This window comes from Amphibalanus amphitrite, unplaced genomic scaffold, assembly GCF_019059575.1.
Source record: "Amphibalanus amphitrite isolate SeventyFive unplaced genomic scaffold, NRLGWU_Aamphi_draft 000001F_arrow, whole genome shotgun sequence".
Taxonomy (NCBI): Eukaryota; Metazoa; Arthropoda; class Thecostraca; order Balanomorpha; family Balanidae; genus Amphibalanus; species Amphibalanus amphitrite.
Window position 1 is genome coordinate 2660106 of NW_024881499.1, and position 27953 is coordinate 2688058.

Consider the following 27953-nt stretch of genomic DNA (forward strand, 5'->3'; position numbering starts at 1 on the left):
GCCTCACAAATAAAAGTTTTATGAAGTTTGTACTAATTTAATTGTCATATTTTGACTGATTTTGGCGATTGTTAATTATTTCAATGCAGCATGGATCAGATAGCTCTCATAGTTTGCTGAAGAATGTGGCTTTTGCTTGGTTATTTTCAAGTTATCTGTGATTTGGTGCGCCGTGATCGTAGCATTATACAAATTATATCAACTTTAAAAATTGAATCAACTTTTGAAGTGAATTTCACATGAAAAACCAAAAGTTCAAGCATGATAATTGTTTAAACATAATGATGCAACATGTGTCCCCCAGATGGAACTTATATTTCAATTGAAAACTGAAAATGGAAAACAGAAGATGGATCTGCGGAGTTACTGAGATCACAAGGTGCTCTTGATTGTTGGTAGTTGAAGATGTTGAGAGAACTTGTGAATCTGCATACCAGTCCTGACTTGTTTGATTGTTCAAAACTATTTTAATTCTCATAATTGTGTAATGTGTAGTGACTGTGCACACTGCGCAGCACGTGTGCGCAGAAACATGCAGGTAGCTGGTAGGTGGGTTAAACTTCGGAGATGCGAATTTGGATGTCAGTTATAAAATTAATGGTTATGCCTTGTAGAGTAAGCTCTGCTGTTATTTTTGTTTCGTTTTTGTAATTGTCTTTTTTATAATTGGAACCTACAATGCTGTTGGTTTAATTTTTATTAAAATGCTCGACCAGATTTTGCACTTGTTCATGCATGAATGGCTAACTTTGGGGTGTTTATTCAACCCTGACTGCTAAAGTTTTTCAAAGGCACATGACACAGCACGGCTAGATCAGCTGGTACCTACCTGTTGACTTTTTTTTGTTTTTGGTGGTGATGTGTTTGCTGTTTGTCTTTTGCAAGGTGGTCAATGAAATAAAATAATGCATTATTTTGAAATGTTTCCTTGACAGAAGCCAGGAGCCGGATTGATGTTTGCTGGTGAATGAGATGGTTCAAAAGCATCTGATGTTTTTCAAGGTACATAAGTCATAACATCCCTTTCATACGCTGAAGTTTTAATAGCTTCTCAGTCTCTGTCATTTTCCTGAAATATTGGTGTAGATAAGAGATATCAGTACCTTCTCAGAGGTACCTCCCTTCTGCTGGATAAATATTTAATTGGTTGGATGAAATGGACAGGTAGCATTATGATAATGTAATGTGAAATTTTATTTCTATAAAACTTTGAATATGAAGTTCTAATTATTCATATGTGCATACATTTTTGATGACTTAAGAAAGTTTTCCACAAGAGTAGATAATGTGGGAGTCTATCAAATGGCACATTCTGAAGGCTCAATGCTGACAGAGTGCTGCCTCAAAGAATAACTGACTTGCTGGGTTACGAATATTTCTTTATTTTAATTTTCAAATGTAATGTAAAATACATTGCAGTGAAATAACAAAATAGTGCAGTAAAATAGGATTGGCGACGATCAAACAACACGTGCGCCATTGATGTCTGCAAAAATTGCTACCAGATTGCTGCCAAATCCGTGACGTAACTACGGCGCCTTTTTTCCCTAGTGAACCAACCTGAGAAGTAAAGTAATCTTGGGGGGGGGGGCATGACCCATATGACCCCCCCCCCTTGGATCCGCCACCGGCATATAAAGGCCGATGTAAGAATTTGAATATATTCAAATTCTTGTTCAAGATCGAACTTGTTCAGAGTTCGGTCTTGTTTGTGAATTTGTCGGAGCATCACCTAAATCTAGTATAGATGATGGAGGGAAATTAGGTTTTTAAGGAGGGAAGGAAGTCGGTGACGGTCAGGGGCACTACAAGCAGAGCACCATAAGCCGGTGACAGGGCTGACATACCATGTTTTGATAGCATGACTAAAACAGACTTTTTGGGTAGCCAGGAAATCGCATGCGAGAGCCTATTCAAATTCTTACATCGGCCTTCATAGGCGTAGGAACAGGGGGGGCCGGGGGGGCCATGCCCCCCCCCCACTTTTTAGCCATTTTTTAAAGTAAAATCTTTATTTTTTATTTAAATACAAAACTAAGAGCAGGAAATGATTCAGCAAGGTGAGATGAGCACAAAACTGCAAAGAATTTCTTGATAGGGGTATTGGGGCTCCCACAAAGTGACATTGAAGTTTCGCTGGCCCCCCCACTTTTCGTGAGGTTCCTACGCCCATGTCGGCCTTTATATGCACCAGTCGCATACAGCCTACGGGATTTGGCATGCGATTTCCAGACAATCGAAAGCTTAGACTGTTTGGAGCCAACGAAGGAAGGAATGAGTGATTAAAAAAGTTGAAAGTATTAATTTGGTTCAAAATGATGATGTAGATAACTTAGTTAATTAAATCTAAATATCTTATGACGAGAGCGATTGACATTTTTGGTATGCAGTGTTATTCTGTAGGGGTGGAGACTCGAGCCCGGTCCTGTGGGTCTGTCGCTATCTCCCCCTTTATCAGCTATCTGCTACTTTACTCTACGTGACTAGTGTTAGGCAGGGACGTCTCCCTTTGTGCCGTTAACCCGTCTGCCACCCGGGCCACTGTCATTCTATATATGCAACTACTGTGGGGCCGTTTTACTCGGGTGGTTCAGTGGTGAATGCTCGCCATTTGGTAGCCACGCGGTTGGTAGCGTGCCGATGGGTATACTAATCTAATATGCACCAATCACTTAGCCACTTAAAGTCAAACTGGCAGGACTACAGTGCCGACTGAAAATGCTCCCGCTCTTTCATTCCTCCTTCTCGTGAAAACCTCCATGAAAAGATGCTATCGATTTAGCCCCAATGTATTTACACCAAAATAGTAATGGACTGCCATGAGAAAACAAACACATCAATAAGGCCGCCAAAATAACGCGCAAAACTACCCTATCATACCCTAACGCATTCGCAATAAAAGGTTATCCGCCTCCCCTTGCTCCAAATCTATCTATAGGAAGACCTTTGAGCCCGCATCTTCCCAGTGCCCAGGGACCGTACCTTGAGACCAAGCCAGCAGCGGTGATTCGTCGGAGGGGCCTCGGAGCAGCGCACTCAGCAGCGAACTGGCACCGAAGACCCCGCTTCACTCTCATTCACCGCTTTTGTACTCGGCCCGAGGCGGTAGTGCGTTCTAAAAACAGGCATGAGGCAAAGGCCATGTCCTTCGAACGCACCTGGCACCCAGGCACTAACGCACCGCCAGTCACCGTCCCCCGACACACGCATGAACGGCCAGTCTATTCTGACCGTCTAAATTTGGTGACCTGACGGTTGTCAGACTACGGGCGCAAAACAATGCCGCAAATTTAGACGACGAAGACCTTACATAAATACCCCCTTCTCCGCCGATCGGAGAAAAATCCCCTTACTTTGGGGAAGAGGCCATTTATGTAAGTAGTTACATGACACCATCCACATTGGTTTATTAAACACAGACAACATCTAGAGAACACATAAGCTATACATGGGGCAAATACATACGGTTATACATTTACAATCACACCGTCATACAATCCATAGTTATATATTTACAAATCCATGGTCACACATTGGGCGGGCAAATATATTGTCCAACATTATAAATGCATAGTCATATACATGGGTAAATACAGCGATTGTCCATATACGGCTTCGGTGGGTGCGCGCGCCTCCACGGCGACGACGTTCGCGGCGTATCAGCCTCCACGGCATTGGTGGGTGCGCGCGCCTCCACGGCGACGATGTGCGCGGCGCACCAGCCTCCACGGCATGTCGGGTGCGCGCGCATCCACGGCGACGATGTGCGCGGCGCACCAGCCTCCACGGCATGTCGGGTGCGGGCGCCTCCACGGCGACGTCGTGCGCGGCGCACCAGCCTCCACGGCTTTGGTGGGTACGCGCGCCTCCATGGCGACGATGTGCGCGGCGCACCAGCCTCCACGGCTTTGGTGGGTGCGCGCGCCTCCACGGCGACGATGTGCGCGGCGCACCAGCCTCCACGGCATGTCGGGTGCGCGCGCCTCTACGGCGACGATGTCCGCGGCGCACCAGCCTCCACGGCTTTGGTGGGTGCGCGCCTCCACGGCGACGATATGCGCGGCGCAGCAGCCTCCACGGCATGTCGGGTGCGCGCGCCTCCACGGCGATGATGTCCGCGGCGCACCAGCCTCCACGGCTTTGGTGGGTGCGCGCCTCCACGGCGACGATATGCGCGGCGCACCAGCCTCCACGGCTTTGGCGAGTGCGCGCGCCTCCACGGCGACGATATGCGCGGCGCACCAGCCTCCACGGCAACGATGTGCGCGACGCACCAGCCTCCACGGCATGGACGGGTGCGCGCGCCTCCACGGCGACGATGTGCGCGGCGCACCAGCCTCCACGGCAAGTCGGGTGCGCGCGCCTCCACGGCGACGATGTCCGCGGCGCACCAGCCTCCACGGCTTTGGTGGGTGCGCGCCTCCACGGCGACGATATGCGCGGCGCACCAGCCTCCACGTCTTTGGCGAGTGCGCGCGCCTCCACGGCGACGATATGCGCGGCGCACCAGCCTCCACGGCATGTCGGGTGCGTGCGCCTCCACGGCGACGACGTGCGCGGCGCACCAGCCTCCACGGCTTAGGCGAGTGCGCGCGCCTCCAGGGCGACGATATGCGCGGCGCACCAGCCTCCACGGCATGTCGGGTGCGCGCGCCTCCACGGCGACGACGTGCGCGGCGCACCAGCCCCCACGGCTTTGGCGAGTGCGCGCGCCTCCACGGCGACGATATGCGCGGCGCACCAGCCTCCACGGCAACGATGTGCGCGACGCACCAGCCTCCACGGCATGTCGGGTGCGCGCGCCTCCACAGTGACGACGTGCGCGGCGCACCAGCCTCCACGGCTTTGGCGAGTGCGCGCGCCTCCACGGCGACGATATGCGCGGCGCACCAGCCTCCACGGCATGTCGGGTGCGCGCGCCTCCACGGCGAAGACGTGCGCGGCGCACCAGCCTCCACGGCTTTGGCGAGTGCGCGCTTCCACGGCGACGATATGCGCGGCGCACCAGCCTCCACGGCATGTCGGGTGCGCGCGCCTCCACGGCGACGACGTGCGCGGCACACCAGCCTCCACGGCATGTCGGGTGCGCACGCCTCCACGGCGACGATGTGCGCGCGCCTCCACGGCGATGATGACCCCTCCTTCGTGTAGCCCCTCTTGTAGACTGTTACAGCTGCGGCGTGGTTCATCTGACTCGGTGGCCTTCTCTGCCAGCAGACTAATCACATGTCTAAGCAAAAGCACACACTACGACACATGCACAAACGTTTTCATACATACACCAATGTTCGAAATTAGACCATATGGGTATGCGCCCGCTGTTAAAGAGATAAGGATCGAGGGTGGTAGGTTCCCAGATCGTCACAGGTCGCGATGGTGTGGGGTTAAGCCTCGGGAATTTACTGCGGCAAAATTCGCCATGGAGCATAAAATGTCGCTTGCAAGAACCTTCCATCCCGACAGGTGCGATCGATCTTGTCTCCCAAAAAGCCTCCCAATTTTGTCTACTTTGGACCGTATATTAAAATTTATTACTCTATCCGAAGAAATGGCCAAAGCATATTAGGGCCTTTACCTACCGTTCTAATCGCGAACAAATTAAAATGACGACTACAATTTTTCCCCTACTCACCAGGTCTGGTTACCTACCCATGTTATTTTGATGAAGAGAATAGGACGAAAGGTATCATTGGGAAAGTTGGAATGCCGGGGCGGTGTTTCACTGGACGCTGCTACCACGCTGCTATCGCATTTCGCGAGCTGACGTCACACTTGAGGCAGTGTTGGAGCAATGGGCTTGTCGATGTATCAATGGAAACCCAATGTGACACGTATCATAGCAGCGTGCTGTTATCATCGTTGAAACACCTCCCAGGAGTAATGCAGCCGGTAGCCTGCAATGTCGTCGGTTGGTATGCGTGACACCATCAGTTACCAGCGACATTCGCGACAGCGACACGCGCTGCACGCTTCGGAGTTGGCTGCATTGTCGTCGGTTGGTATGCGTGACACCATCAGTTACTGCAGCGACATTCGCGACAGCGACATGCGCTGCACGCTTTGGAGTTAACAACGTCTTACGACGGTGAATATCTTTTTGCGTTGGTCTCCGTTGTCGCAAAGGGTAACGGCGTGGAGGTTCCGATTCGGACTCTGACGTATCCACCTCCTCATTTTGTATGGTGACATCACCATCATCAGTAGTCGAGGCGTTCTCGGGAATCTCATCGGAAAGGAACAACCCGTCCGTTGATGACAGTGACGGTGTGTCCCTGCCCGAGCCATCGGGTGGTGGAGTGCTGGCCGGCGCGGACGGTGGGGACGAATGGTTGTCCCGTTCCTCGTCCATAGGCGGCGCTGGCGGCTGTGGGTCAGAACCCGACTGGGACGCTCTCTGGCCGATGCGCTCTGGACTAGAGGGCGCTGGAACCGGCTCCCAATCCCAGTCGATAGCCGCTTTCTCCTTATTGTTAGAGACGTGTGCACCCTTGCCACCGGCCCCGTGGAACGTTTCACTCGCCGGATCCTGGCTGATGTCGGAGCGCCAGGAAAAGCGCATGTATATACTCCAATTATTTTTGTATTATGGCAAACGTCTTAAATGAGATCAAGGGAATCACCTTGGCGATGTAGCCGGTGATGGGACTCAATCCCTGTTAATTATTTTGTAAAGTTCCTGGTCATTCAGCTGCTCTTGCCGCCATTCCCCAACGGTATTAAACAAGACATCCATTTTGTGCGCCGCGCGCCCGGACTCGTTTGGGGCATCCAAATTAATGTTTGCCGCCAATCCCGCCTCCTTTTTTAAAGGCATGCCTATTAGGAGACGAGAGTAGACCGTCGCCATGGTTCCGCACTTGAGAAATGACAAAGTTAAAATACAGCCAGAAGACGTCCTAATAGTTCTCATCTCTACTGGTCGAATTACAGCAGTAGCCAGTTCCTAAGGGAAAAGTAGGCGCCGGTGTCACGATTCTTGAAATTCGTGATTGAAAACGCAGCTGCCATAAACTAAGGTGTGAATATGAACCAGCGAATTGCTGATGGTACAATCCGGCCTGCGTAAGCAATGGGATGGGATTGGTTGGGAAACACCTGCTGTAGCACCTATTGTTTGAACGCTGGCGTCGATGTGCTCTTAGACTGTAAGGCTTAAAAAGTATGAAATCGATATTTTCATTTAGACGTTGAGGTTGCCAATATCATGTTGCATTGTCAAGATGAATGAAGTGAATCACTCCTCACTCTGCCAAAAGAACAAATCTGTAGATCTTTCAGGATGCTCATCAGCAGTTGAACTGAATTTCCGATTTTGTGAAATGGATCGCGGCTGGTTATTTGGCGTCAGTACGAGTTTCGCTTCACCCGGGTAATAACCGTCCTCCGTAACGCTCCCCATTTCCCAACATCCACCGGTACCCACTTAGCGACGTGCACGGTTTCCGCTGTAGTGAATACGGTGGGCGCAGATGATATCAGAGCCCGGATGTCGGATGTCAGTCTCCGGTGGCGAGATAATTGCCTTGCGAGGAAAACTAAGTATCAAGTAGCATCCAGACTTTGTTTCTTGATGTGGGATTTTAGTTTCAATAAATGTCATTCATGCCGGAATGAGTACCTATATCTTTCGCATTTTATGCATGAAACTTATTTCCTTTAAACTGTTAAGAACTAATCTAGAAGAGCTTTACTTAAAGTTGTGAAGTTTATTATGCTAATGTCAACATAGGCGTGATTACGAAGTGTGTATAATTCAAATCTGACCGGCTCCCTCATGAATAGATTCCATCATTTAAACGGTGCTTCAGGCCGATTACTCCATTATGGTTACGACAGATTTCGGAACGCATCGCACGCACTCGACCTTGGCCCACTGTCGGCCCGCCCGTCAGCTGTGGCGAGCGAAAGTGCGTAGAGAGAGCCGGTGACCTTCATGAGTGGGGCCGCGTGAAATGGTAACGGTCCTCCTTGGACCATGAACGACACGACAAAGAAAAAACGGCTGACTCCAACAAAGGGAGAGATAAATGCGGTGCAATGTCGCAAGTAAGGATAGTTATGGCAGGAGACGTGGGGCAATGCTGCAAGTTACTTTAATTATAGCCGAACATAGGCTTCCTGCAAAATGTTCCTGAAACAACTTATAAATCATATAAAGCACACCATAAATTAATTTAAACTGACGTGCCTATCGTAATGCTCGTGATATCCCTTCAGAGAAACATGATATAAATCGCGGAACAACCCATTGAACTGCCAAACATGACCTAAACGTAAAACGTTAACCAGTCCTTGAAGATAATGTCAAACGTTACAAGCAAAAATGGCAACTTTTTTAAAATCGCAAAGATGGAATTTTTACGCACATTTTAGGGACGTTCTGGGTAGAATTTATAACTTATAACTTCAAAGCTGATATTGATATGCAAGTTATAGAGACGTAATAAATTTTACGTTAGTAATAATGTGATGAAAGAAAGTTGTACAGAACTGAGAGACAAGAAAAACTTGGAGAACTGCCAAACAAGACGTACCCATCCTGAATATTAATAATTACTCCCGGGATCATATTTATCATTATAGGCATACATAGGAAAAAGTTAATGCATCTATCATCTTTGTCAAATGAAACAATCGACAGGAAGGCTTGTTAAACGATAAATGTTGAAAACAGTTGACCATTGGGGCTTTGTTCCATAATAATCAATTATATTAACTTATAAACGGGAAATGTAGGTATGTTTGTAAGTAAAACGGTGAGCTGTTCAAAGGAGTGTGAATGTTATCGGTATTTTCATACCTTCATTCAGAAAACACATACACGTATGTGCGTAATTTCACTGTAAATTTACTTGATTTGCCGTTACTTTAATTTTCTTATCAAAAGGAAATATACTACGACTTATCATTGCATTCCAAGCGTAATTTACCTTCTGATAAAGATTATTTAGCAATTAAATAAGACTTCTCTTTCCATTCACACTCCATACTTAATCTCACCACAATCATATTCATCACGTTCATTCTTTTATGCAGTCATTGCAAACTTTTGCCTAATGAATTTAGACCACTGGCTTGGTTCATTTGTCCCTTGAAGTACGAATGACAGAGCGGAGCGTTTGGTATGGAATAATTTAGAATGGCACATCAACCGTTCTTTTAAGATCAATCAGTCGTTGCGTCTTACTAAAGCCGACTAATTTACACAGTTTAAGATTTACAAAATCAGCGTACTTACAAGCGCACAAAGAAAACGTCGCAGGGCGTTTCATTTAAGCAGTTTAAGACTTATAAAATGGCGTACCTGCCCGCAAAGGGTCCGCAAAGGGTGACGTTTCCCCGGTCGAAGACTTAAAAGAACGTTCCGCGGCCGATGCCACCATTATGTAGGGGTGGAGACTCGAGCCCGGTCCTGTGGGTCTGTCGCTATCTCCCCCTTTATCAGCTATCTGCTACTTTACTCTACGTGACTAGTGTTAGGCAGGGACGTCTCCCTTTGTGCCGTTAACCCGTCTGCCACCCGGGCCACTGTCATTCTATATATGCAACTACTGTGGGGCCGTTTTACTCGGGTGGTTCAGTGGTGAATGCTCGCCATTTGGTAGCCACGCGGTTGGTAGCGTGCCGATGGGTATACTAATCTAATATGCACCAATCACTTAGCCACTTAAAGTCAAACTGGCAGGACTACAGTGCCGACTGAAAATGCTCCCGCTCTTTCATTCCTCCTTCTCGTGAAAACCTCCATGAAAAGATGCTATCGATTTAGCCCCAATGTATTTACACCAAAATAGTAATGGACTGCCATGAGAAAACAAACACATCAATAAGGCCGCCAAAATAACGCGCAAAACTACCCTATCATACCCTAACGCATTCGCAATAAAAGGTTATCCGCCTCCCCTTGCTCCAAATCTATCTATAGGAAGACCTTTGAGCCCGCATCTTCCCAGTGCCCAGGGACCGTACCTTGAGACCAAGCCAGCAGCGGTGATTCGTCGGAGGGGCCTCGGAGCAGCGCACTCAGCAGCGAACTGGCACCGAAGACCCCGCTTCACTCTCATTCACCGCTTTTGTACTCGGCCCGAGGCGGTAGTGCGTTCTAAAAACAGGCATGAGGCAAAGGCCATGTCCTTCGAACGCACCTGGCACCCAGGCACTAACGCACCGCCAGTCACCGTCCCCCGACACACGCATGAACGGCCAGTCTATTCTGACCGTCTAAATTTGGTGACCTGACGGTTGTCAGACTACGGGCGCAAAACAATGCCGCAAATTTAGACGACGAAGACCTTACAATTCATTGAAAACAGGTCGGAGCGTTTCCGTCTTTAATTTAGTGGTCGCCGTTTACTAATCATGCGGCATACGCCGCACATAACCGCCAATGCCGCAACGCAGCTTAGATTTCGAAGTAAGCATTTAGTCTCACCCCCCCCATGCTCTACTCATACTGGATGCGAATATACGCTGACGTCACAGACCTCAGCTACCAAATCGTGTCCGGTGGGGGGTCGGGGGGGGGGGCCGAAACCAAAACTAAAGCCGTTTTTACGAAGGAATTTTTTTCCGTCAAGAAAGTCATGACATTTTTTGCCAGCATTGTCGGTGTTTCTCATCGGGACCCGTAAATGAACTAGGTACCTATAATTATTTATTTGACCTAAAAGGTCAATTTAAAAATTTGGCCTCCGGTCAAGGTTATGACCTCACAGGAATACGTCATGTTGCATGTCAGTCGATCTGTATCGTCGACCCGAACACACCTAGGGTGTTTTCATTGCTCTAGCATGTCCATCAAAAGGGACAACACTATTCGACCGCCACCCTTGCAGCCATTCTATAACTCAGGAACTACTGGACCGATCGGAACGAACTAAACACCATTCGAATCAGGAGGTACGATTTTATCAGCCGTTTCGAAGCTCGTGACCCCAGGTGACCTCGGTGACCTCAAGAGGTCAACTCGGCATTGACGCCTATTGCAGCCATTCTATAACTCAGGAACTACTGGGCCGATCGCGACGAAAACACCACCAGTCGAATCAGCGTATGCAATTTGATCAGCCGTTTCGAATATGGTGACCTCAGGTGACCTCGGTGACCTCAAAAGGTCAACTTTACGTTTTCGCGTATTGCAGCCATTCTATAACTCAGGAACTACTGGGCTGATCGTGACGAAAACACCACCAGTCGATTCAGCGTATGCGATTTCATCAGCCGTTTCGAATATGGTGACCCCAGGTGACCTCGGTGACCTTGGGAGGTCACATGACCAATGTGGCCTATGGCAGCCATTCTATAACTCAGGAACTACTGGGCCGATCGTGACGAAAACACCACCAGTCCATTCAGCGTATGCGATTTCATCAGTCGTTTTGAATATGGTGACCTCAGGTGACCTCGGTGACCTCAAAAGGTCAACTTTACGTTTTCGCCTACTGCAGCCATTCTATAACTCAGGAACTACTGGGCCGATCGTGACGAAAACACCACCAGTCGATTCAGCGTATGCGATTTCATCAGCCGTTTCGAATATGGTGACCTCAGGTGACCTCGGTGACCTTGGGAGGTCACATGACCAATGTGGCCCAGGTGAAAAAATCTTACAAGATCTTACAAGAATCTTCTCGATCTTGCAAGATCTTATATGATTCTGAGGACAGTCTTGCAAGACCTAGGGAATCTTGTACAAGACTGTCCCAATCTTGCAAGAGTCTTGTAAGAATGCGGTGGTTTCCTTGCAAGAATCTTTCTTGCAAGATTCTGGCAAGTCTGTTGGTTACTTGTAAGATTTTTTTTTAATAGCTCGCTGATCAGTCAGACCATTGATAAGCCTCATACTAAAGAATGAGGAGTACCTTGGGAGAAATGCCTCGCCCCGGTGCGTTGATAAGTTGGACTGGACATTTCTTCTCAATCTGCAACCTACCGGGATTTATTCACCTAGTCCTCAGGACGTCACATCTCATTATTAGAACTGGCGGGACATCAACATTCGAATGTTGTTGTCAACATTGTCCCGATATATAGGGAATTACGAATTGTGAATTGATCCCTATAAAAGAATCGATTCGCTTAATAACTCCCAAATCCCTTCATAACATTCTCAGCTTAATTTGACGCATTACTGTACTGTATTATGCGGGGACTTAAGCGTGCATTTGTGCGCAGTGGTGATCTTTTAGAGACTGTACCGACTGGAATTTAGCGACCACTGTCCGTTTTAGAGACCGTACGGTCGGCGGCGGGCGTCCCCTTCCGATCCTCGCCTGGGGCGGAGGCCGGAGACGCCGGAGAGGGGAGCGCGCGTCGCGCGCGCCCCCCTCCGCCGCATTCCATCCGTCCCATTCACTGCCCGCTCGCGATGTGCGGACGGCCGATGGGGGTGTCGAGTGTGTGCCGTGCGGTGTTGGTGTCGTCTGCCGTCTCCTATTCCGACCTGAAGGTAAGGTTCTGCCATGCTGTATTGCTGTGTAACAATAAGAAAATTGTTCTCAATATTTGCAGCATTACAGAAAAAAACAGCGCCAAAACGTTCACTCAAAAATAGCTGATCGCCTATCATTCTTTTGCATGCCACAAAGGGAATAGTGCTGACGGTAACGTCATACGGTGAAACTGGGCCCAGGGATGGTAGATACGTGAGGATGATAGCTATGATATGCTGAATAATCTTTCATCGAAAATGAGCCCCATCAATTCTAGTTTTTGACTGATACGGACTGGCTCACCTTTTCACTTCTGGCTTGGATATTACCTGATTATATAAATGACATTTCATTTCAGCATTCGAGAATCTCGGCTCACCAATAATATGTGATGCAAGGCTCGACGGGCGACATCCTCGCTCAAGATGTGTACGAGTATAGCTGGATGCAGACGGAACGGCGGCCTCGACAATGGTGACATGACGTGACGTCAACGGTGTGATGATGTGATGTGACTGTGACGTGGGATGACTCGAAAAGTAAAGGGCTGTTGATATGTGTTCTCAGCTATACATTTTTCATGAATACATATTGATTTTGACGTTTACACTGGCATATTATCCATTTCACTTTGTGGATTTCGTACACACGGGTCTCGACATTAATACAATCGAAACAATATCTTAGGGCAATATCTGGAAGTCTTGCACAAGGCTTGCAAGTCTTCGATAAGACTTCCAAGTCTTGCTGAGAGACTTGGAACGGTCGGTCTCAGAGTCTTAGCAAGCCTTGTAGAAGGTTTGCCAGAGTCTGGTACAAAACTTGTTGAAGTCTTGTACAATACTCTTGCAACAGTCTGGTAAGACTCAAGCAAAAGCTTTGTACAAGACATGCAAGAGTCTTGTACAAGACTCCTGCAAGATTCTTATACAGTACACGTAAGAGTCTTACAAGACTCTTGCAAGAGCCTTGTGCAAGACATGCAAGAATCTTGTACCAGACCAGCAAGATTCTTTATAAGAATCTTGTATAAGATGTGCAAGATTCTTGTAAAAGATTTGCAAGAATCTTGCACCAGACTTGCAAGATTCTTGCACAAGATTTATAAGAATCTTGTATAAGACGTGCAAGATTCTTGTAAAAGATTTGCAAGAATCTTGCACCAGACTTGCAAGATTCTTGCACAAGATTTATAAGAATCTTGTATAAGATATGCAAGATTCTTGTAAAAGATTTACAAGAATCTTGTACCAGACCTGCAAGATTCTTGTACAAGATTTATAAGATTCTTGTATAAGATGTGCAAGATTCTTGTAAAAGATTTACAAGAATCTTGTACAAGACATGCAAGATTCATACACAATATCTTACAAGAAAGTGGGCCAATTTCTTGCAAGATTGTCTTGCATAATAATGCCTGACAATCTTGTAAGATTTTTTCACCTGGGGGCCTATGGCAGCCATTCTATAACTCAGGAACTACTGGGCTGATCGTGACGAAAACACCACCAGTCAATTCAGCGTATGCGATTTCATCAGTCATTTTGAATATGGTGACCTCAGGTGACCTCGGTGACCTCAAAAGGTCAACTTTACGTTTTCGCCTATTGCAGCCATTCTATAACTCAGGAACTACTGCGCCGATCGCGACGAAAACACCACCAGTCGAATCAGCGTATGCGATTTCATCAGCCGTTTCGAATATGGTGACCTCAGGTGACCTCGGTGACCTCAAAAGGTCAACTTTACGTTTTCGTCTATTGCGGCCATTCTATAACTCAGGAACTACTGGGCCGATCGTGACGAAAACACCACCAGTCGATTCAGCGTATGCGATTTCATCAGCCGTTTCGAATATGGTGACCTCAGGTGACCTCGGTGACCTTGGGAGGTCACATGACCAATGTGGCCTATGGCAGCCATTCTATAACTCAGGAACTACTGGGCTGATCGTGACGAAAACACCACCAGTCGAATCAGCGTATGCGATTTCATCAGCCGTTTCGAATATGGTGACCTCAGGTGACCTCGGTGACCTCAAAAGGTCAACTTAACGTTTTCGCCTATTGCAGCCATTCTATAACTCAGGAACTACTGGGCCGATCGTGACGAAAACACCACCAGTCGATTCAGCGTATGCAATTTCATCAGCCGTTTCGAATATGGTAACCTCAGGTGACCTCGGTGACCTTAGGAGGTCACATGACCAATGTGGCCTATGGCAGCCATTCTATAACTCAAGAACTACTGGGCCGATCGTGACGAAAACACCACCAGTCGAATCAGCGTATGCGATTTCATCAGCTGTTTCGAATATGGTGACCTCAGGTGACCTCGGTGACCTCAAAAGGTCAACTTTACGTTTTCGCCTATTGTAGCCATTCTATAACTCAGGAACTACCTGAGGTCTACCTCAGGTCACCTGAGGTCACCATATTCGAAACGGCTGATGAAATCGCATACGCTGATTCGACTGGTGGTGTTTTCGTCACGATCGGCCCAGAAGTTCCTGAGTTATAGAATGGCTGCCATAGGCCACATTGGTCATGTGACCTCCCAAGGTCACCGAGGTCACCTGAGGTCACCATATTCGAAACGGCTGATGAAATCGCATACGCTGAATCGACTGGTGGTGTTTCCGTCACGATCGGCCCAGTAGTTCCTGAGTTATAGAATGGCTGCAATAGGCGAAAACGTAAAGTTGACCTTTTGAGGTCACCGAGGTCACCTGAGGTCACCATATTCGAACTACTGATGAAATGGCATACGCTGAATCGACTGGTGGTGTTTTCGTCACGATCGGCCCAGTAGTTCCTGAGTTATAGAATGGCTGCAATAGGTCACATTGGTATGTGACCTCCCAAGGTAACCGAGGTCACCTGGGGTCACCATATTCGAAACGGCTAATGAAATCGCATACGCTGAATCGACTGGTGGTGTTTTCGTCACGATCGGCCCAGTAGTTCCTGAGTTATAGAATGGCTGCAATAGGCGAAAACGTAAAGTTGACCTTTTGAGGTCACCGAGGTCACCTGAGGTCACCATATTAGAAACGACTGATGAAATCGCATACTCTGATTCGACTGGTGGTGTTTTCGTCGCGATCGGCCCAGTAGTTCCTGAGTTATAGAATGGCTGCCATAGGCCACATTGGTCATGTGACCTCCCAAGGTCACCGAGGTCACCTGAGGTCACCATATTCAAAACGCCTGATGAAAGCGCATACGCTGAATCGACTGGCGGTGTTCTCGTCACGATCGGCCCAGTAGTTCCTGAGTTATAGAATGGCTGTCATAGGCCACATTGGTCATGGGACCTCCCAAGGTCACCGAGGTCACCTGATGTCACCATATTCGAAACGGCTGATGAAATCGCATACGCTGAGTTGACTGGTGGTGTTTTCGTCACGATCGGCCCAGTAGTTCCTGAGTTATGGAATGGCTGCCATAGGCCACATTGGTCATGTAACCTCCCAAGGTCACCGAGGTCACCTGAGGTCACCACATTCAAAACGGCTGATGAAATCGCATACGCTGAATCGACTGGTGGTGTTTTCGTCACGATCGGCCCAGTAGTTCCTGAGTTATAGAATGGCTGCAATAGGCCACATTGGTCATGTGACCTCCCAAGGTCACCGAGGTCACCTGAGGTCACCATATTCGAAACGACTGATGAAAGCGCATACGCTGAATCGACTGGTGGTGTTCTCGTCACGATCGGCCCAGTAGTTCCTGAGTTATAGAATGGCTGCCATAGGCCACATTAGTCATGGGACCTCCCAAGGTCACGGAGGTCACCTGAGGTCACCATATTCGAAACGGCTGATGAAATCGCATACGCTGAGTCGACTGGTGGTGTTTTCGTCACGATCTGCCCAGCAGTTCCTTAGTTATGGAATGTCTGCCCTAGGCCACATTGGTCATGTGACCTCCCAAGGTCACCGAGGTCACCTGAGGTCACCATATTCGAAACGGCTGATGAAATCGCATACGCTGATTCGACTGGTGGTGTTTTCGTCGCGATCAGCCCAGTAGTTCCTGAGTTATAGAATGGCTGCAATAGGCGTCAATGCCGAGTTGACCTCTTGAGGTCACCGAGGTCACCTGGGGTCACGAGCTTCGAAACGGCTGATAAAATCGTACCTCCTGATTCGAATGGTGTTTCGCTCTTTCCGATCGGTCTAGTAGTTCCTGAGTTATAGAATGGCTGCAAGGGTGGCGGTCGAATAGTGTTGTCCATCAAAAGTCGGCGCTGCAGTGTTTTTAAACGTTACAATTCTGCCGCACTTCGCACACATGGCGCAGAAGCATTAAAGGGACCCTCCCACCTTAACATTAGTTTTGAGTTGAGATAGCCAAGTTTGCGGCCAGGCTCAGAAACCACCATTTATCCTGGTCGCAACCCCCGCAGCTTTATGGTGTTCAAGAAATTCCTTCCCTTTACTTGCAGGGTGGGACCAGCGTGGTCCCTATCTCTTAACCATTACGGGAATCTGATGACGTCATCAGGCTTTCGAACGTCCGTTAAATGTTTGACTAAAACGTTTTGTAGCACGCGGTGGTATATGCTGCTTTGCGCGCAACAAATGCCGCACTTTCAAATAAAGTCGCTAGGAACAGCGGAGATCCCAAAAAGTAAACAAAAGTAAAAGTCTAATATCTTGAAAACCGGTGAATATTTTTCGATGAAATTTGGTAGATATTCGTTTTTGCTCTTTCTGAACCGAGCGACATCACTTTCATGCCAATTCATTAACTTTTTTGAAGGTGGGAGGGTCCCTTTAACCCGGTTTACATAGCATTTTTGACGAGGCTCTAGCTCGTTAATTTGGCGATAATTTCGGTGCAGTGGTCTTCAAATATTTAGAGGGGATCATTTTGTAAATTGTTAAGCACCATTGGCATCTTTTGCAACATCACGGACGGAGATATAAGCTTGCAACAAACCCTATGTAAACCGGGTTATTGATAAAAATTGAAATGTGTCGCGCTTGGTTGGTTTGGTCAAGGGTTTGGTAGGTTGTGTTGCAAAATATCCGCACTTCGGAGTACGTTTCAGATTGAGGATTGTTATGGTATAATTGTAATAGATCAAAAATAATAAAATAATTGCCCGTTTCAACATTTTCGTGACGGTTTCCACGTCATTTAGCATAGAGGAGTATGTGTGTTTTGATAGGCAATTGGTCTTGGTCTTAGGTACACCATCATGTGAAACCCTCCTGTGGCCAGGGCCATTTACAAATTCCACGTCAACGTCACATGTTAAATTAAATGAAAGTGTGCCTACATTGCTATTAACATTGTCAACTTAACTAAAGTGTTTTTCAAAACCATGCCATAATCAAGATTCTTACAGATAGCCTTAATCTGCCTGGGATGGCTGTTCGGGAGAGGTGGCAGCAGTGCACATTTTCGTAATGGTAACAGATTGTGTTACTGAATAAGCAAAAATAATATTTTTGAAAGCCTAAAAGCTAAAGCTTACATAGTCCAATAAATTATAAGCTTCAAGAATTTGAAGTAATATTAAATAGTGCTACAATGTGTGTTGCGGTCTCAAAATAAGTGCCCTCTTTTTACCTCCCTGGAACGTCCACCTTGCTTGGTACTGTAAATTTTATCCATTGTGGCTAGTGACGGTGCATACTCTCACAGAAGGATTTTCCAGTGGAATCTAAAAACAGGGCGCCGGAGAGCATTTTAGTCAAGTGATTAATGGGATATTCTCCCCTCTTGGTGCCCTAGACTGCAAAGTATGGCAATTTCGACGAGATCTCGTCGGTGCGGGCCTGTTCGGCCGGTGCGGATTTTGGAGTGGTGCGGTGCAGATTTTGCCTGGTGCGGTGCGGATTTGGCTTGGACCTTGATGCGGTGTGGACTTCGCTTGGTCTTCTTACCGGGCCGGGTTTCCTTTTTGACTGTTCTTTGGAAAGCCCTTCAAATGCGTGCCAGCCACGGTGACGCACGGTGACGGAGAAAGGTTTTAAATTTACTCTACGAGCTAACAATTGCGGCAGAACAAATCCATTCTCGCCTCGGAAATTAACGTGATGACGACGTCATTAGAACGAAGACTGGTTGCGGTGGTGACTGGTATGTCACATTTGTGAGCAGCTGGTTTGAATTGCCAATCAGCACGCTACTTTGGAATGACGTCATTAATTTTACTCATATGAAAGTTTGTTGGGGCGATTTTATCAAGGCTCGTCAAATTCACACGTGACATTTAGCATGTAGAAGGCCCACAGAGAGGGGAGAAGTTCCGAACGTCACGTGACCCAATATGCCCTCCGGCGCCCTGTTGTCACCGGCGTCCGTCTATTTGCTCTATTTCAAACTTCCGGTACAAGCGCGGGCGCGGCCCCGTGGTGAGCGTTGCTCGTGAAACTGAAATTGGAGAGGAAATAATTATAGTGAGATGAATGAAGTCCCTTGCATTTTAATTGCCTGTGGGTTCGGTGCGGATATTTTGGGCTCTCGGCTCGCTTTGGTGCGGATTTTCCGGCTCAGTTTGAAGGGTTGGTGCGGATTTTGGACTTGGGCCGGTGCGCCTCGTCGACCTGCGTGCCATACTTCGCAGCCTGGTTGGTGCCTTTAGCAGGCCATTTGTCATGTGATGAGGTCAAGCAAATTCCAAGATCTTTGATCAAATCACCCCAGGTGCCCTGTGTTCAGATTCCACCATTTTTCCTATAGATTTCTTCAAAATATAATATAGAACCTCCATCCTCCATTCAAATATGGACCTCTCAACTGACTGGAAGTTGCTGGAGGCTTCTGGAGATTTGTGAAGATCTTTCAGGAACTTACTGGAGGTGCTGGAATACTGACTGGGTAATTCTGGGTATTAGTAAGCCTGGCGTCACACGAAGATGCCAGATGTCGACGGTTGAGAAATTCCCTAGATATCTAGAGATATTCCTCGGAACGCTGTGTACGCTAAAGTTACTGTCCGATTACCAAAGTGAAGGTCTCAAACGAATCCCCGATTCACGGACTACCTTCACTGAGGTTCATGACCTCCAAGGTCATGACCTTCCAGGTCAACATAAAGGTCAAACGACGGAAACCGCTCTGCACGCCAAAGTTAGCGACCGATTTCCAAAGTTAAGGTCTCAAACGATTCCCCAATTCACGGACTACCTTCACCGAGGTTCACGACCTCCAAGGTCATGACCTAGGTCAACTTCAAGGTCAAATGACAGAAAACGCACTACACACCAAAGTTACCGACCGATTACCAAAGTTAAGGTCTCAAACGATTCCCCAATTCACGTACTACCTTCACTGAGGTTCATGACCTCCAAGGTCATGACCTTCCAGGTCAACATAAAGGTCAAACGACGGAAACCGCTCTGCACGCCAAAGTTAGCGACCGATTTCCAAAGTTAAGGTCTCAAACGATTCCCCAATTCACGGACTACCTTCACCGAGGTTCACGACCTCCAAGGTCATGACCTAGGTCAACTTCAAGGTCAAATGACAGAAAACGCCCTACACACCAAAGTTACAGACCGATTACCAAAGTAAAGGTCTCAAACGATTCCCCAATTCACGGACTACCTTCACTGAGGTTCATGACCTCCAAGGTCATGACCTTGGAGGTCATGAACCTCGGTGGAGGTAGTCCGTGAATCGGGGAATCGTTTGAGACCGTTTGAGACCTTAACTTTGGTAATCGGTCGGTAACTTTGGCGTGTAGGGCGCTTTCTGTGATTTGACCTTGGTGTTGACCTGGAAGGTCATGACCTTTAAGGTCTCGAACCTCAGTGAAGGTAGTCCATGACTTGGGGAATCGTTTGAGTCCTTAACATTGGATATCGGTCGCTAACTTTGGCGTGCAGAGCGGTTTCCGTCGGTTTACCTTTATGTTGACCTAGAAGGTCATGGCCTTGGAGGTCATGAACCTCAGTGAAGGTAGTCCGTGAATTGGGGAATCGTTTGAGACCTTAACTTTGGTAATCGGTCTGTAACTTTGGTGTGTAGGGCGTTTTCTGTCATTTGACCTTGAAGCTGACCTAGGTCATGACCTTGGAGGTCGTGAACCTCGGTGAAGGTAGTCCGTGAATTGGGGAATCGTTTGAGACCTTAACTTTGGAAATCGGTCGCTAACTTTGGCGTGCAGAGCGGTTTCCGTCGTTTGACCTTTATGTTGACCTGGAAGGTCATGACCTTGGAGGTCATGAACCTCAGTGAAGGTAGTCCGTGAATTGGGGAATCGTTTGAGACCTTAACTTTGGTAATCGGTCGGTGACTTTGGTGTGTAGGGCGTTTTCTGTCATTTGACCTTGAAGTTGACCTAGGTCATGACCTTGGAGGTCGTGAACCTCGGTGAAGGTAGTCCGTGAATTGGGGAATCGTTTGAGACCTTAACTTTGGAAATCGGTCGCTAACTTTGGTGTGCAGAGCGGTTTCCGTCGTTTGACCTTTATGTTGACCTGGAAGGTCATGACCTTGGAGGTCATGAACCTCAGTGAAGGTAGTCCGTGAATTGGGGAATCGTTTGAGACCTTAACTTTGGTAATCGGTCGGTGACTTTGGTGTGTAGGGCGTTTTCTGTCATTTGACCTTGAAGTTGACCTAGGTCATGACCTTGGAGGTCGTGAACCTCGGTGAAGGTAGTCCGTGAATTGGGGAATCGTTTGAGACCTTAACTTTGGAAATCGGTCGCTAACTTTGGCGTGCAGAGCGGTATCCGTCGTTTGACCTTTATGTTGACCTGGAAGGTCATGACCTTGGAGGTCATGAACCTCAGTGAAGGTAGTCCGTGAATCGAGGATTCGTTTGAGACCTTAACTTTGGTAATCGGACAGTAACTTTAGCGTACACAGCGTTCCGAGGAATATCTCTAGATATCTAGGGAATTTCTCAACCGTCGACATCTGGCATCTTCGTGTGACGCCAGACTTACTAATACCTAATTCTGGAGGTTTTCTGGTGGTGCTGGAACAGGCCCTTGTTTTTACGAAAAGAAAGAGCTAATAGCTAAACATATGATAGATAATAGCTAAAAAATATTTGCACCGTGCATATTATTATGATTTTAGTTCACTAATCTAACCATCATGATTTTTTTGTTTAATAGTAAAATTACATTATTGTTATTTAGCATTAGGTCCTAAGTTGTGTTACATGTTTTGTTATTTTCCATTCAGGGTGGGACTGGTTGCTAAAATCCAAAAGCAGTGTTTGTGTTTCAATCATGAGCTTTACCAATGTCTCAGAAGATGACGATTTTGATGTAAATGCTATAACATCAAACATGAAGAAGTGCATGGCAAAGAATGGTTGCCTCTACTTGGATCCATACATCTCAGCTTACCATGACATACACAAGTAAGTTCTGTGGTGACTGGTGAGTCACCACTGGTCACCACTGGTGACCATACCAGTGTGCTTGGTGTGACATTTTTAGTCAGATACTGCTATGTGTGTAATAGTTTTCAGCTGGAAATAGTCATTCTAGTTTGAGCATGATCATATTTATCAGCATCATCATCTAAATAGCATCTTTTATGCTTTTGGTTCAATGATTATGTTGTGATTATTATTTTTAACATGTTTTCAATAGTGTCTGTCTCTCTACTACATGAGTGGACAATAGCACATTAATGTCACAGCTACCAGCCCCTGTGAATCCCCCCCGCGCGCCCCGCGCCCTGACTGCCCACCGGCGCGCCGCAGACTGCTGGTCCGTCTTGGGCCGGTGTTCGTCCCACTAGCGCACGACGTGCTCCAGAAGCTGCTGCAGCTCGACTGCCTGCGCAAGGGCGGCGCCGGCACCAGCTACGCCACCGTCGAGGGCATGATCGAGTTCGAGACGGCCGGCGGCGAGCTGGGCGGCGACGACATCGGCGGCGGCGGCTGCCGGCTGCTGGTGCGGCTCCACCGCAATCTCGGTACGACTCCATTCCAGTCTCGGAAGGCTCAATTCTAGCCCCTGCACGACTGCAGTGTAGCATCAGTACGGCTCAGTCGTACTCTCGATGATACACTGTCGTAATACTGATGCCGCTACATTTTAGTCCCCGTTTGACACCATTCCAATATCAGGACCTCATTCTAGTCTCGTCGGTACGACCCCGCGTTTATATCGGAACGACTCCACCGTTGTTAACCCTATTAGTGGCAGGCTTCTGGCTACCCCATATTAGTGGCAGGGGGGGGGGGCTGTTTACGACCCCCCTTGATATCTCGAGATCTAACCGGCCGATTTTCAAAATTCAAACGGCATTCGATTTGGCTCAACGGGATCTACATTTCTAAAAAAAATAAAATTAAAAAATGTCAATAGGGGGGTAGAGGGGGGTAAAAACGGGCAAATTGCAGATACATTTTAGACTGTTTATCACGGCCAGGTTTCTGAACCAATCTTAACGCAACTTTTGCCGATCGATAGAGAATGAACCAGGAATTCACATGGATCCTAAAAATATGCATTTTCAAAAATCATAGGCGGATACAGATCATTGAGATTGGGGGTACACAAAAAGTATAGTAAATAAGGTTTTTGTTGGTACTGTTTCTAAAAAGGGTGGCAATGGTCTTGTTATGTTACAATTTTCTTATGAGAGAACGACTAAAATTGTATTGGTCATGCATAGGCGGTGTCAGGGCACCTATGTTGGGAGGTAAAAAATAACCCCCTTTTTTGGACGCCTGGATCCGCCTATTATAGCAAAAACGTGTCAAAAGAGGATGCACAATAACTTTGTATATGTTATCACATGATACCTTTCATTCACTGTTCGTAAAACTGGTGCAGCATCGTGATCTTCGCCCAAATGACTCGCTTCACGAATAGGACCCCCAATTCCCAGTGCTCTGGAGCCGCCCCTGGTAAAGTTATGAACTTGAAATTTTCAGGGAATGTGCCCAATTTAGTTTTAGGAAAAGTCAGAAAATTTCAGCATCGTAGCTTCAGCGGTTTCGGAGATATTCCCGAAAAACCTGAGGGGTGGATAAAAACAACCCCCCCCCCTGCCACTAATAGGGTTAAATATTGGACCCATTGCATCCCCGATACGATTCGGTGTCGCCTAGTCTCGTAGCAGGGGCTCCGCCACAGGGGGGTACGCGGGGGTCCGGACCCCCCCCCCCCAATAATTTACCTGGGGGGTACAGTACCCCCCAATATTCCAAATACCTCTTGGCTTGTTTTCGCGTAAGAATGATTAAATCAGTCACAGAATGTTTTGAATAATTTAGAATGTGTTGACAGTCGCACAGCTAAGGAATTTAAGATCGAGAAATGTAGGGAATGCTTAAAATGTTGTGACACACGAAGTGCTCAATTCACTCGCTGACCTTTATGTACGGGAGTGTCATTATTCTACCATTTTGTTATTACTACGAATGCGTTTAAGATTGCTATGATTAGCTAAGCATGCTAGAATTCGGCTATAATTTCGCGAGAGGGATCCAGCTTGCAGGACACCTCCTAGACACAACACCCGCCCCAAAAATGCTTCAAATCGATCTGAGAATCATCTTTCCATGTGAGGTCACCCAATAGTGTTGGGGGGGGGGGAGGGTTAAGCTGGTTGTTTCAGGCTTCAGCACCATACTAGTCTAAGCAGCCTCACACCGTTCTGAAGTAAACACAGGACTCTGAATGCAGGTTGGTAGAGATAGGGTATACCACAGTAGTATACAAGTTACAAGTCTTACTGGATCCCATAACCTGACCTTTGATTCAAGTGCGGCATTTTGGTATCCATTTTCAGGTCAGGCTAGGTCACACTCTGATCACAGAGACTGAATGTCAGTCTCTAAGGACCGCATACTGCCATATGAGGGCAGGGCTTTCAAATCCCTACAACGACTCCCACAGCCCTGCGCTTTCCTTTAACTACGGCCTTGGAGGACCCGACACTGGCCTAAGAGCCTACATAGATATCTGAGCGCCTATGAAGGTCCCTGAATTCCCAAGCCCATGCCAGTCACTGAAAGCCTAATGCGCTGTCTGATGGCTAAAGGCACCGCCTTGGAACACGCAACAACGGTCTCCATTCCTCAAGAACGTTGATTTGAGCGGCCGCCATGTCGGTGTCCATGGACTCCGCTTCTCGGTTTTCAATTCCTTGTGCAAATTGAACCTTGGTTTTTCGGTTTAAAGCAAAATTCTCGGAATAAAATTATAAAGCTTTCCTTGAACACTAGAAAAACGGCAATTTTTCATCGATTTCGGGAGCTGCAGGGGGAAGGCGGTGGGAGGGGGAATTCGCCCAAAATGCCCATCCTGGATCCGCCAGCGAGGTTTTGTGTTATGGGTCGGACCCCCCCCCCCCCCCCAATCCCAAAACCGTGGCGGAGCCCCTGTCTCGTAGCGCTCTATCATCATTTTCGCGTCTTTTTCTGTCCACCTTGCCATTGATCAGTTGTCATCCTATGCCCCGCCGCGGTGTCAGAGTACGAGTCCTGTTCTGTTCTGAGCCGTTCTGCAAGTCACTGTCCTCCGTTCCGTCGTATCCCCTTCCCCGCACCCTCAGACTCACTGCCCGGCCCCGTCCGCAGAGTTCGTGTCTGAGTTTCTGCGCGAGCTGAGCCACACGCCGGACGAGGAGCGTCTGTCGGCCGGCTGCCAGGCGGCCTACCGGCGCACGCTGGCCGCCCACCACCCGTGGCTGGCACAGAAGGCCGCCCTCCTGGCCATGTATGCGCTGGGCACGCGCGGCGAGACGCTGCTCAAGGTACGGAGGCGAGTGGGGAGACTGCGCAAGTCACGGGGTTGCGGGGAATGGGCAAACTGTACAGGTTAATTTATTTATTTATTTATTTATTTCACATTACAGACATGTCCGTGGAAACACGGCTATTCTATGTCCAAGTCGTTGTGCATATACAAATCGAATGGGATATGACAACAGTCACCGCACTCATTCACACATTCACCCTCATCACGTGTGCTAACTAGGACAGCTAAGTGGCTCGCTCGCGGTCAAACAAATGCTCCCTCAGTGCCGGCTTGAATCGAGCCTGACTGAGAGCGCGCAGGTCCGCCGGCAGCTCGTTGTACCCTGACACCGCAGAGTACAGAAAACGGCGACGTCCGGACTCTGACCTGACAGTGGGGGTCACAAGCATGTCATTGTACCTGGTATCCCGCCCGTGTACACTCTGCCGGGTGACTAGACATAGACTAAGGCAGGTGACCTATTAATCAGCTGCGGGAGTGAGGAGACGCTGCTCAAGGTACGGAGGGGAGTGGGAAGACTGCTCAGGGTGCGAAGAGACCAGAGGGCACCGAGACACGTTATTCAAGGTATGAAGCTGCTGGGGAATGGGGAGACTGCTCAGGATTGGGAGCTTTGGGCGTGAGGTGTTGGTAGGAGTGTCATGGAGAAGGATCGGAACTTTTTTACCAGTCAGATGTGTGACAGGGGCGGGGGACAATGGTGTCGGAGGCCATTGTTGAATCAGTGCCTTGATTATGTCTTTTGGTTACTTCGACTGAGACTTGGCTCCACTCTCCTGAGGTTTTTGTCACTCTTTAAAATATCTAGCCGTGTCTCTAGCTGTGATGCACAGTTAACTTGTGTTGGTGCATACTGTTCCGCGGGGAGCTGACCCTGGCTCTTTCGCTGGCTGCCTCCGCCTTTGACCGATCACCCCGCCCTCATCCCGGCAGCTGGGCACCCCGTCGGCGCTGCACGGAGACGACATGGGTCTGTCGCAGTGTGCCGACCTGCTGCGGGAGGTGCACGGGCAAACGCAGCAGCTGCTCGAGGCGCACCGACTCACCGAGCTCGCCTAGCAGCCTGCCACCGGTATGAGGACTGACGACCGATCGGGGACGGACGGGGAGGGCCGCAGATCGGTTATATACCTCTACACGACATACAGAGGTGCAGACTGTGTCTCCCCCGTCCCTCTGCTGATATTACCACGAAGGTCACACCTCTGACCAGGTCACACTACGAAGGTCACATCGTTACCGTCACCCACTAGCGTCCCCGCCACTAACGCCACGCCTACACCTGTGCCTGGACACGTGCCTGCCTACCGTCGCCTGTGTTGGTCACCTGCCTTAGCGCAACTGATGTGTATCATGGCGTCAAACGCAGTCGATGGCATTTATACGGGAATGTATTTCTATCGATGTTGGCAGTTAACTATTCGGTCCTATAGGAACGCGTGGAACTTTGAATCGTTTTTACATGTGCTGTGTATTTTTTCTTTTTCTCTTGGTGGACTGGATTTTTTCGTTTAAACAAGCTTATATTTGCCCGAGGTTTTCGAACGTCTGATATTTGACAATGTTCTGTCCGAATAAGGCGAGCTTATGAATGCCTTTCGAGCGACCGGGCGAACCAGGCGGTTTGTTACGCTTGTTAGCCGAGTGTGCGGAATTGTGCCTGTGGGCACTGGTGATCGCGAAAGACGCCCTACTTGCCAAGTCAGTGGAGCATTGTGGTTCCTCAGGTAACTTCTGTGGGCGTAGAGTAGGGTGTATCCATGCATGGTGCGTCCTCTAGCTGTAGTCTTCCCTCAAACGCTTGCTAGGTCTGTCCTTTACCCTGTTGAGAATCCACTCCTGCTCCTGGTTTAGTAGTTTCCCCTATCCACTGTGTGGAATGTGATGAAGCGAGTTCCAGCGATGTGTGCCGGTCTTGAACCATCATACATTGAACCATGTAACTACATGGTGTATGCTGGTGGTGGTATTTAATTTTGGATTCCAACGCTGACAATGGCATTCCCTCTGCTGTGAGCCCGGGCATTGTTAAAGCATTACCAAGCTATTATCGGACCATTTACATCGATTTTCAGGTACGCTGTCGTGGTACACCCACGTCAGCGCTTTGGGGAAGGTGGGTCTGCCAGGAATAGAATGCGAACCTGTGCGATGAGCCTCAGTGCTGCCATGATGTTGGACATGTTTGGGGAAGTGAGAGCTGTTAACGTCCTCGGCTAGGACGGCGGTGGGAGCGTTCGGACATACGCGAGGAGCCACCGTGAAACTGAGATATGTTCTGGTGCTCGCTGTTATTACTAGTTATTTTGCTCATGATACATAGCTGTATTGCAATTGTTTGTTGACGGGCTACTAAATATTTTTGTATTTTATCATTGCTTTTGGTTTATCAGTGTGCTGGCTTGAATTTTCATGTTGGCTGTTTGTTACTTTGGGTTCTGGTGATGCCGAGGCTTCATATCGAATCATGCCATGCGACGATTGGAGACTGATGCCAACTGTTTCTCTGTGAAGAGTGCTGAGTATTGCTGTTTCTTTGTTTTCTGTGTGATGTGCGTGCCTTTCTGCTCGAGTTCTGTGGGTGTGTGGTATATTGGCGCTGTTGGGCTTATACTCGTATGGAAGGGAATGTGATGGATGTGGTATGCTGGGTCAGCCCTTCCGTTCCGAACCATAAGCCCTAACGATGCTGTGAGGGGCCTCTGTCCAAGCGGAGCCACGAGGAACCCCCCGTCCTCCGTGCTGTGATGGACTGTTCAGGAGCTGGGATCTGGTGGAGCGAGTCAATGTGCTGTGTAATACACTGTGTACCGAGACCCCGCT

At 48.2% G+C, this 27953-nt stretch overlaps 1 protein-coding gene across 4 annotated transcripts; it reads left to right on the forward strand.

Annotated features, from left to right (window-relative positions):
• LOC122390197 (ceramide-1-phosphate transfer protein-like) lies at nt 1-27946 on the forward strand. Of its 4 annotated transcripts, none has more exons than XM_043383215.1 (5): nt 1-25; nt 21589-21769; nt 22118-22332; nt 24950-25125; nt 26064-27946. In XM_043383215.1, exons 2-5 carry the CDS (start codon nt 21636-21638, stop codon nt 26187-26189), a joined length of 651 nt encoding a protein of 216 aa, XP_043239150.1. In that variant the 5' UTR covers nt 1-25; nt 21589-21635; the 3' UTR covers nt 26190-27946. The 4 variants fall into 4 exon arrangements, with proteins under 4 accessions (XP_043239150.1, XP_043239052.1, XP_043238894.1 ...); XM_043383117.1 differs by lacking the exon at nt 1-25 and adding an exon at nt 17133-17478; XM_043382959.1 differs by lacking the exon at nt 1-25 and adding an exon at nt 18760-18801.
• The last annotated feature ends 7 nt before the right edge of the window (nt 27947-27953 follow it).